At 42.8% G+C, this 12,456-nt stretch overlaps 1 protein-coding gene across 3 annotated transcripts in view; it reads left to right on the plus strand.

Annotated features, from left to right (window-relative positions):
• The window catches only part of LOC124048606 (band 4.1-like protein 4), a 109,089-nt gene that overhangs the window by 71,219 nt on the left and 25,414 nt on the right, over nt 1-12,456 (plus strand). For all 3 annotated transcript variants that reach the window (XM_046369561.1, XM_046369560.1, XM_046369562.1), the window contains 2 exons: nt 8,818-8,915; nt 10,697-10,817. In XM_046369561.1, coding sequence (XP_046225517.1) covers nt 8,818-8,915; nt 10,697-10,817 — 219 coding nt within the window. The remainder of the gene's footprint in view (nt 1-8,817; nt 8,916-10,696; nt 10,818-12,456) is intronic.

Raw genomic sequence — 12,456 nt, forward strand, 5'->3', positions numbered from 1 at the left:
ACTGGAACGAAAGGCGGCCGAATGAGGTGTTGGCTTTAGGGATGATCAATGAGATACACCTGCTGGAGCGCGTGCTACGGATGGCTGTTGCCAACGTGACCAGTGAGCTGAGATAAGGCGGAGCTTTGCCTAGCATGGCCTTGTAGATGACCTGAAGCCAGTGGGTCTGGCGACGAATATATAGCGAGGGCCAGCCGACTAGAGCATACAAGTCGCAGTGGAGGGTAGTATAAGGTGCTTTAGTGACAAAACGGATGGCACTGTGATAAACTGCATCCAGTTTGCTGAGTAGAGTGTTGGAAGCGATTTTGTAGATGACGTCGCCGAAGTCGAGGATCGGTAGGATAGTCAGTTTTACTAGGGTAAGCCTGGCAGCGTGAGTGAAGGAGGCTTTGTTGCGGAATAGAAAGCCGATTCTTGATTTGATTTTCGATTGGAGATGTTTGATATGGGTCTGGAAGGAGAGTTTGCAGTCTAGCCAGACACCTAGGTACTTATAGGTGTCCACATATTCAAGGTCGGAGCCATCCAGTGTGGTGATGCTAGTCGGGCATGCGGGTGCAGGCAGCGATCGGTTGAAAAGCATGCATTTGGTTTTACTAGCGTTTAAGAGCAGTTGGAGGCCACGGAAGGAGTGTTGTATGGCATTGAAGCTCGATTGGAGGTTAGATAGCACAGTGTCCAATGACGGGCCGAAAGTGTAAACAATGGTGTCGTCTGCGTAGAGGTGGATCAGGGAATCGCCCGCAGCAAGAGCAACATCATTGATATATACAGAGAAAAGAGTCGGCCCGAGAATTGAACCCTGTGGCACCCCCATAGAGACTGCCAGAGGACCGGACAACATGCCCTCCGATTTGACACACTGAACTCTGTCTGCAAAGTAATTGGTGAACCAGGCAAGGCAGTCATCCGAAAAACCGAGGCTACTGAGTCTGCCGATAAGAATATGGTGATTGACAGAGTCGAAAGCCTTGGCAAGGTCGATGAAGACGGCTGCACAGTACTGTCTTTTATCGATGGCGGTTATGATGTCGTTTAGTACCTTGAGTGTGGCTGAGGTGCACCCGTGACCGGCTCGGAAACCGGATTGCATAGTGGAGAAGGTACGGTGGGATTCGAGATGGTCAGTCACCTGTTTGTTGACTTGGCTTTCGAAGACCTTAGATAGGCAGGGCAGGATGGATATAGGTCTGTAACAGTTTGGGTCCAGGGTGTCACCCCCTTTGAAGAGGGGGATGACTGCGGCAGCTTTCCAGTCCTTGGGGATCTCAGACGATATGAAAGAGAGGTTGAACAGGCTGGTAATAGGGGTTGCGACAATGGCGGCGGATAGTTTCAGAAATAGAGGGTCCAGATTGTCAAGCCCAGCTGATTTATACGGGTCCAGGTTTTTCAGCTCTTTCAGAACATCTGCTATCTGGATTTGGGTAAAGGAGAACCTGGAGAGGCTTGGGCGAGGAGCTGCGGGGGGGCCGGGGCTGTTGGCCGAGGTAGGAGTAGCCAGGCGGAAGGCATGGCCAGCCATTGAGAAATGCTTGTTGAAGTTTTCGATAATCATGTAGTTTTACTAGAATTTAAAAGCAGTCAGAGGCCACAGAAGGAGTGTTGTATGGCATTGAAGCTCGTTTGGAGGTTTGTTAGCACAGTGTCCAAAGAACTGCCAGATGTATACAGAATGGTGTCGTCTGTGTAGAGGTGGATCAGAGAATCACCAGCAGCAAGAGCAACATCATTAATATATACAGAGAAAATAGTCGGCCCGAGAATTGAACCCTGTGGCACCCCCATAGAGACTGCCAGAGGTCTGGACAACAGGCCCTCCAATTTGACACACTGAACTCTATCTGAGAAGTAGTTGGTGAACCAGACGAGGCAATCATTTGAGAAGCCAAGGCTATTGAGTCTACTGATAAGAATGCTCGGAAACCAGATTGCATAGCGGAGAAGGTACAGTGGGATTCGAAATGGTCGGTGATCTGTTTATTAACTTGGCTTTCAAAGATTTTAGAAAGGCAGGGAAGGATGGATATAGGACTATAACAGTTTGGGTATATAGTGTCTCCCCCTTTGAAGAGGGGGATGACCGTGGCAGCTTTCCAATCTTTGGGGATCTCAGACGATACGAAAGAGTTTGAATAGGCTAGTAATAGGGGTTGCATCAATTTCAGCGGATCATATTAGAAAGATAGGGTCCAGGTTGTCTAGCCAAGCTGATTTGTAGGGATCCAGATTTTGCAGTTCTTTCAGAACATCAGCTGTCTGGATTTGGGTGAAGGAGAAGCAGGGGAGGGTTGGGCAAGTTGCTGCAGGGGGTGCTGGCCACGGTAGGGGTAGCCAGGTGGAAAGCATGGCCAGCCGTGGAAAAATGCTTATTGAAATTATCATAGATTTATCAGTGGTGACAGTGTTTCCTATCCTCAGTGCAGTGGGCAGCTGGGAGGAGGTGCTCTTATTCTCCATGGACTTTATAGTGTCCCAAAACTTTTTTAAAGATAGCCTTAGCTTTCCTAACTGACTGAGTATATTGGTTCCTGACTTCCCTAAAAAGTTGCATATCGCGGGGGCTATTCGACGCCAATGCAGAACGCCACAGGATGTTTTTGTGCTGGTCAAGGGCAGTCAAGTCTGGGGTGAACCAAGGGCTATATCTGTTCTTAGTTCTACATTTTTTGAATGGGGCATGCTTATTTAAGATGGAGAGGAAAGCACTTTTGAAGAGCAACCAGGCATCCTCTATTGACTGGAGGAGGTCAATATCCTTCCAGGATACTCGGGCCAGGTCGATTAGAAAGGACAGCTCGCTGAAGTGTTTTAGGGAGCGTTTGACAGGGATGAGGGGAGGTCGTTTGACCGCGAACCCAGTACGCACGCAAGCAATGAGGCAGTGATCGCTGAGATCCTGGTTGAAAACAGCAGGGCAGGTTGGTCAGGATGATATCTAAGAGGGTGCCCATGGTTACGGATTTAGGGTTGTACCTGGTACGTTAGTTGATGATTTGTGTGAGATTGAGGGCATCTAGCTTAGATTGTAGGACGGCAGGGGTGTTAAGCATATCCCAGTTTAGGTAATCTAACAGTACAAACTTGGAAGATAGATGGGGGGCGATCAATTCACATATGGTGTCCAGGGCACAACTGGGGGCCATGGGGGGTCAATAACAAGGGGCTACGGTGAGAGACTTGTTTCTGGAAAGGTGGATTTTAAAAGTAGAAGCTTGACTTGTTTGGGCACAGACCTGGATAGTCAGACAGAACTCTGCAGGCTATCTCTGCAGTAGATTGCAAGTCTGCCCCCTTTGGCAGTTCTATCTTGTCGGGAAATGTTATAGTTAGGGATGGAAATATCAGGATTTTTGGTGGCCTTCCTAAGCCAGGATTCAGACACGGCTAGGACTTCCGGGTTGGCGGAGTGTGCTAAAGCAGTGAATAAAACAAACTTAGGGAGGAGGCTTCTAATGTTAACATGCAGAAAAATAGATTCAAGGCATAATGTACAGACAAGGGTATGGTAGGATGTGAGTACAGTGGAGGTAAGCCTAGGCATTGAGTGACGATGAGAGAGGTTTTGTCTCTAGAGGCACCATTTAAGCCAGGTGCGGTCACCGCATGTGTGGGGGGTGGAACATAAGGGCTAGCGAAGGAATATTGAGCAGGGCTGGAGGCTCTACTGTGAAATAAGACAAAAATGACTCACCAAAACAGCAATAGACAAGGCATATAGACATTAGGGAGAGGCATGTGTAGCTGAGGGATCATAGGGTCCAGTGAGTAGCTAGGCAAGCTGGAGGCATGGCGATTAACACAGTTAGCAGGCCGGGGCTAGCAGCAAGCTAGCAGATGGGCCTCAGGGGACGTCGCAACGGGAGAGTCTGTTGAAAACCCCTCGGATGGTTTCGTTGGCAGACCAGTCGTGATGGATCGGCTTTGGCAGGAATTATCTGATGGAATCCTTCAGCTAGCCGGGAGAAAGGCCTAGCTCGAGGCTAGCTCCAGGCTAACTGGTGCTTGCTTTGGGACAGAACCCCCCTCGAATGGTTACGTCGGTAGACCAGTTGTGATGGATCGGCGGGGCTCTGTGTCAGCAGCAAAGGGTCCAGGCCAATTTGCAAATACGTAATTGAAGCCCAGGGACTACTTGATGGAATCTCTTCGGATAGCCGGGAGATGGGCCTAGTTCAAGGCTAGCTCCAGGCTAACTGGTGCTTGCTTCGGGACAGCGACGTTAGACAGGAGTAGCCACGCGGATAGCAGCTAGCTAGCTGCGATGAACCGGAGTAAAGGTTCAGAGCTTGCGGTAGGAATCTGGAGATGTGGTAGAGACTGTGGTAGAAACTGAAATAAAATCATTTTAAAAACATGTTTGAAAAACTACAAACTATCTTTGACTCCAAAACAAACTAAAATTAAATAAAAACCCTTGTGAATTATGTTCAGTTTAAGTTTTCTTATCTACATTTTTGTCAAAAATCTAATGGGGTTTTCAAGCTTCTGAATTTGGCAGGTCACATTGAGATTGGACGTGTTTGAGTGGTAAGGCTAAAGCAACCGACTGTAGACTAAAGTTGAGGTCGGGGGAGGTGCGGCAGTCGAAAGTCAGGCACTATGTGGGTTTCCAGCAGCAAGGCTCAGAACAACATGGCAGTGTTGCTATTGTTTATAATAAACCTTTTTGTTTCTCTTTCTGTCTCCAACCCCGCTCTGGATAAGAGCGTCTGCTAAATGACTTAAATGTAAATGTAAATCATACACTCAAAAGCTGAAATAATGTGAGTGTTCGTTGTACAATCAATTTGTGAGAAGGAGATCTACGAGGATTTGAATGGTATAAGCAACATGATACTTCCATATAGCTAGGGCCAGTCATTTTGCTGACCGTTATTCTTATCAGCAACCGATGCTTTAGCCTAATGCACCAAATTATTAGCCCATTTTAAGGACATTATCAACGTAAATATTTAACTTATTCATTGTCTGTTTTCAACATGTGAAAATTATAGTCATTTTATTTAAGAAAATATAACCTATTTCTGAACAAAGTAGCCATTTTCATTCGCTATTTCAAAAAAAACAAACGCTGAACATTTTGCAAGTGCCAACATACCTCTCGAAAAAGTTGACAATCACAAAATGAGCGCATTCATTAAGACACATGTAAAGAACGGAGGCTCAGGCAGAAAGCATCTTCATAACAATGACAAGACCAAAGGTTTCTTCATATTTTGTAGGAGAGCTGGGTGAAGACGTTAAATATGAAATATGTGAAATATTTTGTTGATTGATGTTATCTTGTTATGTAAGGATGAGACTGTTTCGCTATATCCTCCACAACCTAAGGTAGAAGCATTCTTCTGAAACAGCGTAATGTGTTTTTTATTTATTTTTTAGATGGCTGTCTATCCTGTCTTTCTGTTTATAATCTAATGCTAAATTGCAGCTTTTGCTGAAAATATGATTGTCTGCAAAGAGCGGCCCAGCGGGGTATTGGCACACTGTTTTTTTCAAGCGATATTGTGATTTTTCTGGTGGGATTCATAATCTCTCCCCTTTAACTGTCCGAATTGCCTCATTTTTATAACCACAGATTATCAGGGATTGAGTCTTTTGGAGAGGATCAGATTGAGCAAAGTGAGGTGTAGAATTACTGATCTACAAATAGTAGTCCCTGCAATTAAGATTCGTATGCTACGCCTCCCCTGGTTTAAGCGATCCCCTCAAGAAATAAAATTAAACGAAATGTCTGGCCCTACACAGCCTATCAGAAGGCAAGGTGGAGCTATTACCATATTGCTTACCCCTGTTGACTTATCTTGGGATCTCTACAAGTGCATAAGGCTTAGGGGCCCATTTTGGATGACCTTTGAGCACGTGATTTTTTTGTAAAGTTCATGCAGTCGGACCATGTTTATCCCCATAACGCAACACAATTTGAAAGGTGACAAAAGTGATCAGCTCGAACTCGCCCATTGACTTTAAATCATTTAAAGGTAGACAGCAAGATGACTCCAGCAGTACAGCAGATATTGGGCGCTTTCGAGCGGGTACATTTTGTCCAGTCGGTGACCACCTTTCAAAGTGTGTTGCATTATGGGGAAGAAATGTCCAACTTGCACCTACATGTTGAATTTTTGATGAAGTTGGCTTCAAGTCGCTGCTGTTGCTTCTCACCAACTGCACCATGCAGTCGTACGCCTGGGTAGTGAGAGGCACTATTTGTGAACCATTAGGTGTCTTTGGTTGACCCATGCGAAGGTGACCGACTACGTGACTGAAACAGGAACCAATTTAGCCACTATTTTAAAGCTACAGGAAGAACAGAGGATACACATTAAAGTGATATTTGAGACCTCTCTTACCAATTAATTAATGTTTTGAGTTTGAGTGTGTGATATGGGAGTTTAGAAAAGTTTTCAACATGTATAAAGAAACTTTTATTAACAATAGCAGCTATGTTGACACTGCCATGTTGATCAGAGCCTTGCTGTTAGAAAACCTCAACAGCACGTGTCAAACTCATTCCACGGAGTGCCAATTGAAGGATTTCTCTCTTCCTTTGTACTTGATTGATGAATTCAGGTCACTAATTAGTAAGGAACTCCCTTCAGCTGGTTGTCTAGGTCTTAATTGAAAGGAAAAACCAAATACCAGCAGACAGTATGCCCTCCATGGAATGACTTTGACACCCCTGCACTATAGTGTCTGACTTCACTCGTAGACTTTCGTCTGCAGTGAGGCTTCGTTAGCCATATTACTACAAACACACCCAATGAGATGAGCGTAATGCAAGACTCTGCTCTCACACAGAGTATCTGCGCATGTGGGTACGTACGGGTGCGCTTCAAGCTGCTGTAACGTGGTTGCTACGGGACCAAAAGATCAGGGAAGTGTATCCTCGCACCGTTGCGGAAATTGACCCACTCCTACTGTTTACTTTATACATCTATATCATCTCACTGAGTCGACCTTTAAACCTAATTTAACCTATGCTATGACGCATCAGTTTATACATTACCGCCCCACAGTGGCAGGAAAGGATATCCCCAAAAACCCAACAACTATACAACACCTAAATGGCTCCTAGCCTCCATGCATTGGCTGCTTTCTGTCCCTAACACTAAAACTGAAACTAAATAATATCAAAACTACAGTTTTTTTATATAAAACATAATGAAATAAGTAAATCAGATCTGAAAACAAACTTTTTATTTCATGTTTGTGTGTATCATCAGACATACAGTACCAGTCAAAAGTTTGGACACACCTACTCATTGCAGGGTTTTTCTTTCTTTTGACTATTTCCTACATTAATAATAGTGAAGACATCAACACTATGAAATAACACGTATGGAATCATTTCGTAACCAAAAAAGTGTAAAACAAATCAAAATATATTTTATATTTGAGATTCTTCAAAGTAGCCACGCTTTGCCTTGATTACAGCTTTGCACACTCTTGGCATTCTCTCAACCATCTTCATGAGGTAGTAACCTGGAATGCATTTCAATTAACAGGTGTGCCTTGTTAAAAGTACATTTTTGGAATGTCTTTCCTTCTTAATGCGTTTTGAGCCAATCAGTTTGGGCCAATCAAGGCAGGGTTAGTAAAAAAACTTTAAGCGCTATGATGAAACTTACTCATGAGGACCGCCACAGGAAAGGAAGACCCAGAGTTACCTCTACTGCAGAGGATAAGTTCATTAGAGTTACCAGCCTCAGAAATTGCAGCCCAAATAAATGCTTCACAGAGTTCAAGTAACAGACACATCTCAACATCAACTGTTCAGAGGAGACTGTGAATTTGGCCTTCATGGTCGAATTGCTGCAAAGAAACCACTACTAAAGGACACCAATAAGAAGAAGATACTTGCTTGGGTCAAGAAACACAATCAATGGACATTAGACCTGTGGAAATCTGTCCTTTGGTCTGATGAGACAAAATTTGAGATTTTTGGTTCAAACCGCCGTGTATTTGTTAGACGCAGAGTAGGTGAACGTATGATCTCCGCATGTGTGGTTCCCACCATGCAGCATGGAGGAAGAAGTGTGATGGTGTGGGGGTGTGGGGGTGCTTTGCTTGTGACACCGTCAGGGATTTAATTAGAATTCAAGGAACTCTTAACCAGCATGGCTACCACAGCATTCTGCAGTGATACGCCATCCCATCTAGTTTGCTCTTAGTGGGACTGTCATTTGTTTTTCAACAGAACAATGACCCAACACACCTCCAGGCTGTGTAAGGCTATTTGACCAAGGAGAGTGATGGAGCCCAGATAACCTGGCCTCCACAATCACCCAACCTCAACCCAATTGAGATGGTTTGGGATGAGTTGGACCATAGAGTGAAGGAAAAACAGCCAACAGTTTCTCATCATATGTGGGAACTCCTTCAAGACTGTTGGAAAAGCATTCCAGGTGAAGCTGGTTGAGAGAATGCCAAAAGTGTGCAAAGCTGTCATCAAGGCTCCTTTGAAGATTCTCAAATATAAAATATATTTTGATTTGTTTAACACTTTTTGCTTACTACATTATTCCATATTTGTTATTTAATAGTTTGTATGTCTTCACTATTATTCTACAATGTAGAAAATAGTAAAAATAAAGAATAACCATGCATTGCGTAGGTGTGTCCAAACGTTTGACTGGTACTGTATATAAATAAAAACAAATCTTAAAACACAAAACTATAACCTTGCACAGTACACACGTACTCTCCATGCTTGGTGGTTGTGTTGTTATTTGCATGTATTTAATGTGCTATGTGTGTGGGATTTAAGGATGTGTGTCTCACTTGGCCAGAGGCTGTGCCTTGGTACTGTAGGTACCAATTCTTCCTGCAGGTAAAGCAAGATGTACTACAAGGCAGAATTCCCTGTCCCCTTGATATCAGCGCACAGCTGGCAGCCCTGGCCATACAGTGTGAGTACCCACAAAGAGAGAGAGAGAAATAGAGAGAGTAAATTGTGAATGAAAAGAGATTCAATAATTGTATTACAGTTGATGTCGGAAGTTTACATACACTTAGGTTGGAGTCATTAAAACTTGTTTTTCAACCACTCCACAAATTTCTTGTTTACAAACTATAGTTTGGCAAGTCGGTTAGGACATTTACTTTCTGCATGAGACAAGTCATTTTTCGAACAATTGTTGACAGACAGATTATTTCACTTATAATTCACTATATCACAATTCAAGTGGGTCAGAAGTTTACATACACTAAGTTGACTGTGCTCTTAAACAGCTTAGAAAATTTCTGAAAATGATGTCATGGCTTTAGAAGCTTCTGATCAGCTAATTGACATCATTTGAGTCAATTGGAGGTGTACCTGTGGATGCATTTCAAGGCCTACCTTCAAACTCAGTGCTTCTTTGCTTGACATCATGGGAACATCTAAAGAAATCAGCCTAGTCCTCAGGAAACAAATTGCAGACCTCTACAACCCTGGTTTATCCTTGAGAGCAATTTCCAAATACCTGAAGGTACCAAGTTCATCTGTACAAACAATCGTACGCAAGTATAAACACCAGGGGACCAAGCAGCCGTCATACCACTCAGGAAGGAGACATGTTTTGTCTCCTAGAGATGAACATACTTTGGTGCAAAAAGTGCAAATCAATCCTGGAATAACAGCAAAGGACCTTGTGAAGATGCTGGAGGAAACAGGTACAAAAGTATCTATATTCACAGTAAAACGAGTCCTATATCAACATCACCTGATAGGCCGCTCAGCAAAAAAAAAGCCTGACTACGGTTTGCAACTGCACATGGGGACAAAGATCATACTTTTTGGAGAAATATCCTCTGGTCTGATGAAGCAAAAATAAAACTGTTTGGCCATAATGTCCATTGTTATGTTTGGAGGAAAATGGGGATGCTTGCAAGCTGAAGAACACCATCCCAACTGTGAAGCATGGGGGTGGCAGCATCTTGTGGGGGTGCTTTGCTGCAGGAGGGACTGGTGCACCTCACAAAATAGATGGTATCATGAGGTAGGAAAATTATGTGGGTATATTGAAGCAACATCTCAAGACATCAGTCACGAAGTTAAAGCTTGGTGGCAAATGGTTCTTCCAAATGAATAATGACCCCAAGCATACTTCCAAAGTTGTGTAAAATGGCTTAAGGACAACAAAGTCAAGGTATTGGAGTGGTCATCACAAAGCCCTGACCACAATCCTGTAGAAAATTTGTGGGCAGAGCTGAAAAAGCATGTGCGAGCAATGAGGTCTACAAACCTGACTCAATTACACCAGCTCTGTCAGGAGGAATGGTCTAAAATTCATCCAACTTATTGAGGGAAGCTTGTGCAAGGCTACAGAAACGTTTGACCCAAGTTCAACAATTTAAAGGCAATGCTACCAAATATTAATTGTGCGTATGTAAACTTCTGACCCATTGGGAATGTGATGAAAGACATAAAAGCTGAAATAAATCATTCTCTCTACTATTATTCTGACATTTCACATTCTTAAAATAAAGTGGTGATCCTAAATGACCTAAAACAGGTTATTTTTACTAAGATTAAATGTCAGGAATTGTGAAAAACTTAGTTTAAATGTATTTGGCTAAGGTGTATGTAAACTTCCAACTTCAACTGTATGCAATGTCACTGTTTATAGTGTTATAAGATCTCTCACACAGTCAAAATGTGTGTGTTCGTGTTTGGGTACGTCATATGTCTTTCACTCTTTCTCTCCAGCTGAACTTGGCGACTACGACCCGTACAAACATGTGTCAGGCTACGTGTCAGAGTACCGTTTTGTCCCGGACCAGAAAGAGGAACTGGAAGACGCCATCGAGACGATTCACAAAACCGTAACGTAAGGAAGCCCTCTCCTCTTCCTCTCCTATCTCCTCTTCTCCCCCTCACTCCTCTGACAGCCTGCCTAATCCCAGTCTGATCCCCTCATAACAGATTATCCACTATGTGTGTGAAAGGGTCCTGTCTCTCGCCACTGTTCTTTGCGTCATATATCATGTTTGTTACTGCGACTGTACTGTTACAGTGGCTGGGTTATGTAGTCAGTTTCTGTTGGTGTATTTTCTGTCTCTCATAAGGGATTGGACTATCTACAGTATCTGATCTAATCATTTCTCAGAAAGCATTTAGATCTCGCTGAGATATATCAGAGACGACTTTATCTGTAACTGTTTGCTAGTACTGGCACTGTAATACTGAACCCCAGTTGAGTCCTTCATTTATCTGTTCTGAAGCGTTCTGTTGGCTGTCAAAACAAGACTGTTGACATACTGTTATCTATGTTTATATATACAGTGCCTTCGGAAAGTATTCAGACCCCTTGACTTTTTCCACATTTTGTTTCGTAATAGCCTTATTCTAAAATGGATTCAATGAAGAAAAAAAATCCTCATCAATCTACACACAATACCTGATAATGACAATGCTAAAACAGGTTTTTAGAAATACCTTATTTACAGTTGAAGTCGGAAGTTTACATAAATGTAGATTGGAGTCATTTAACTTGTTTTTCAACCACTCCACAAATGTATTGTTAACAAACTATAGTTTTGGCAAGTTGGTTAGGACATCTACTTTGTGCATGACATGTAATTTTTCAAACAATTGTTTACAGGCAGATTATTTCACCTATAATTCACTGTATCACAATTCAAGTGGGTCAGATGTTTACATACAGTAAGTTGACTGTGCCTTTAAACAGCTTGGAAAATTCCAGAAAATTATGTCATGGCTTTAGAAGCTTCTGATAGGCTAATTTACATCATTTGAGTCCATTGGAGGTGTACCTGTGGATGTATTTCAAGGCCTACCTTCAAACTCAGTGCCTCTTTGCTTGACATTATAGAAAATATATTTTTTTTAAGAAACAGTTCACGTAACAGTAAATTCATAGTGTAAAAGCAGGTTATACTGTCACGCGCTGGTCAAGGTATTTTGTGTTTATCTTCATTTATTTGGTCAGGCCAGGGTGTGGCATGGGGTTTTTGTATGTGGTGTGTAGATAGTGGGATTGTAGCTTAGTGGGGTGTTCTAGTTAAGTCTATGGCTGTCTGAAGTGGTTCTCAATCAGAGGCAGGTGTTTATCGTTGTCTCTGATTGGGAACCATATTTAGGCAGCCATATTCTTTGTGTGTTTCGTGGGTGATTGTCCTTAGTGTCCTTGTTCCTTCCTGTGTTAGTTTACACAAGTATAGGCTGTTTCAGTTTTCGTTACGTTCTTTGTTTTGTAGTGTTTGTACTTGATTCGTGGTTTACGTTTGTCTATTACATGGATCGCAATCTACACGCTGCATTTTGGTCCGACTCTCCATCACCACAAGAGAACCGTTACATATACTTTTTTTTGCCATTCTCTGGTTGACCTTAAAATGAGGGAGGTTTTTTTGTAACTAAAAGGAATCACTAATCAAATTAAATCACATAATAATCTACAGAAATTACTTTGTCAAAGCAACAAAATAACTTCACAATGATGGTGA

This window comes from Oncorhynchus gorbuscha, linkage group LG11 (genome assembly GCF_021184085.1).
Source record: "Oncorhynchus gorbuscha isolate QuinsamMale2020 ecotype Even-year linkage group LG11, OgorEven_v1.0, whole genome shotgun sequence".
Lineage (NCBI taxonomy): Eukaryota > Metazoa > Chordata > Actinopteri > Salmoniformes > Salmonidae > Oncorhynchus > Oncorhynchus gorbuscha.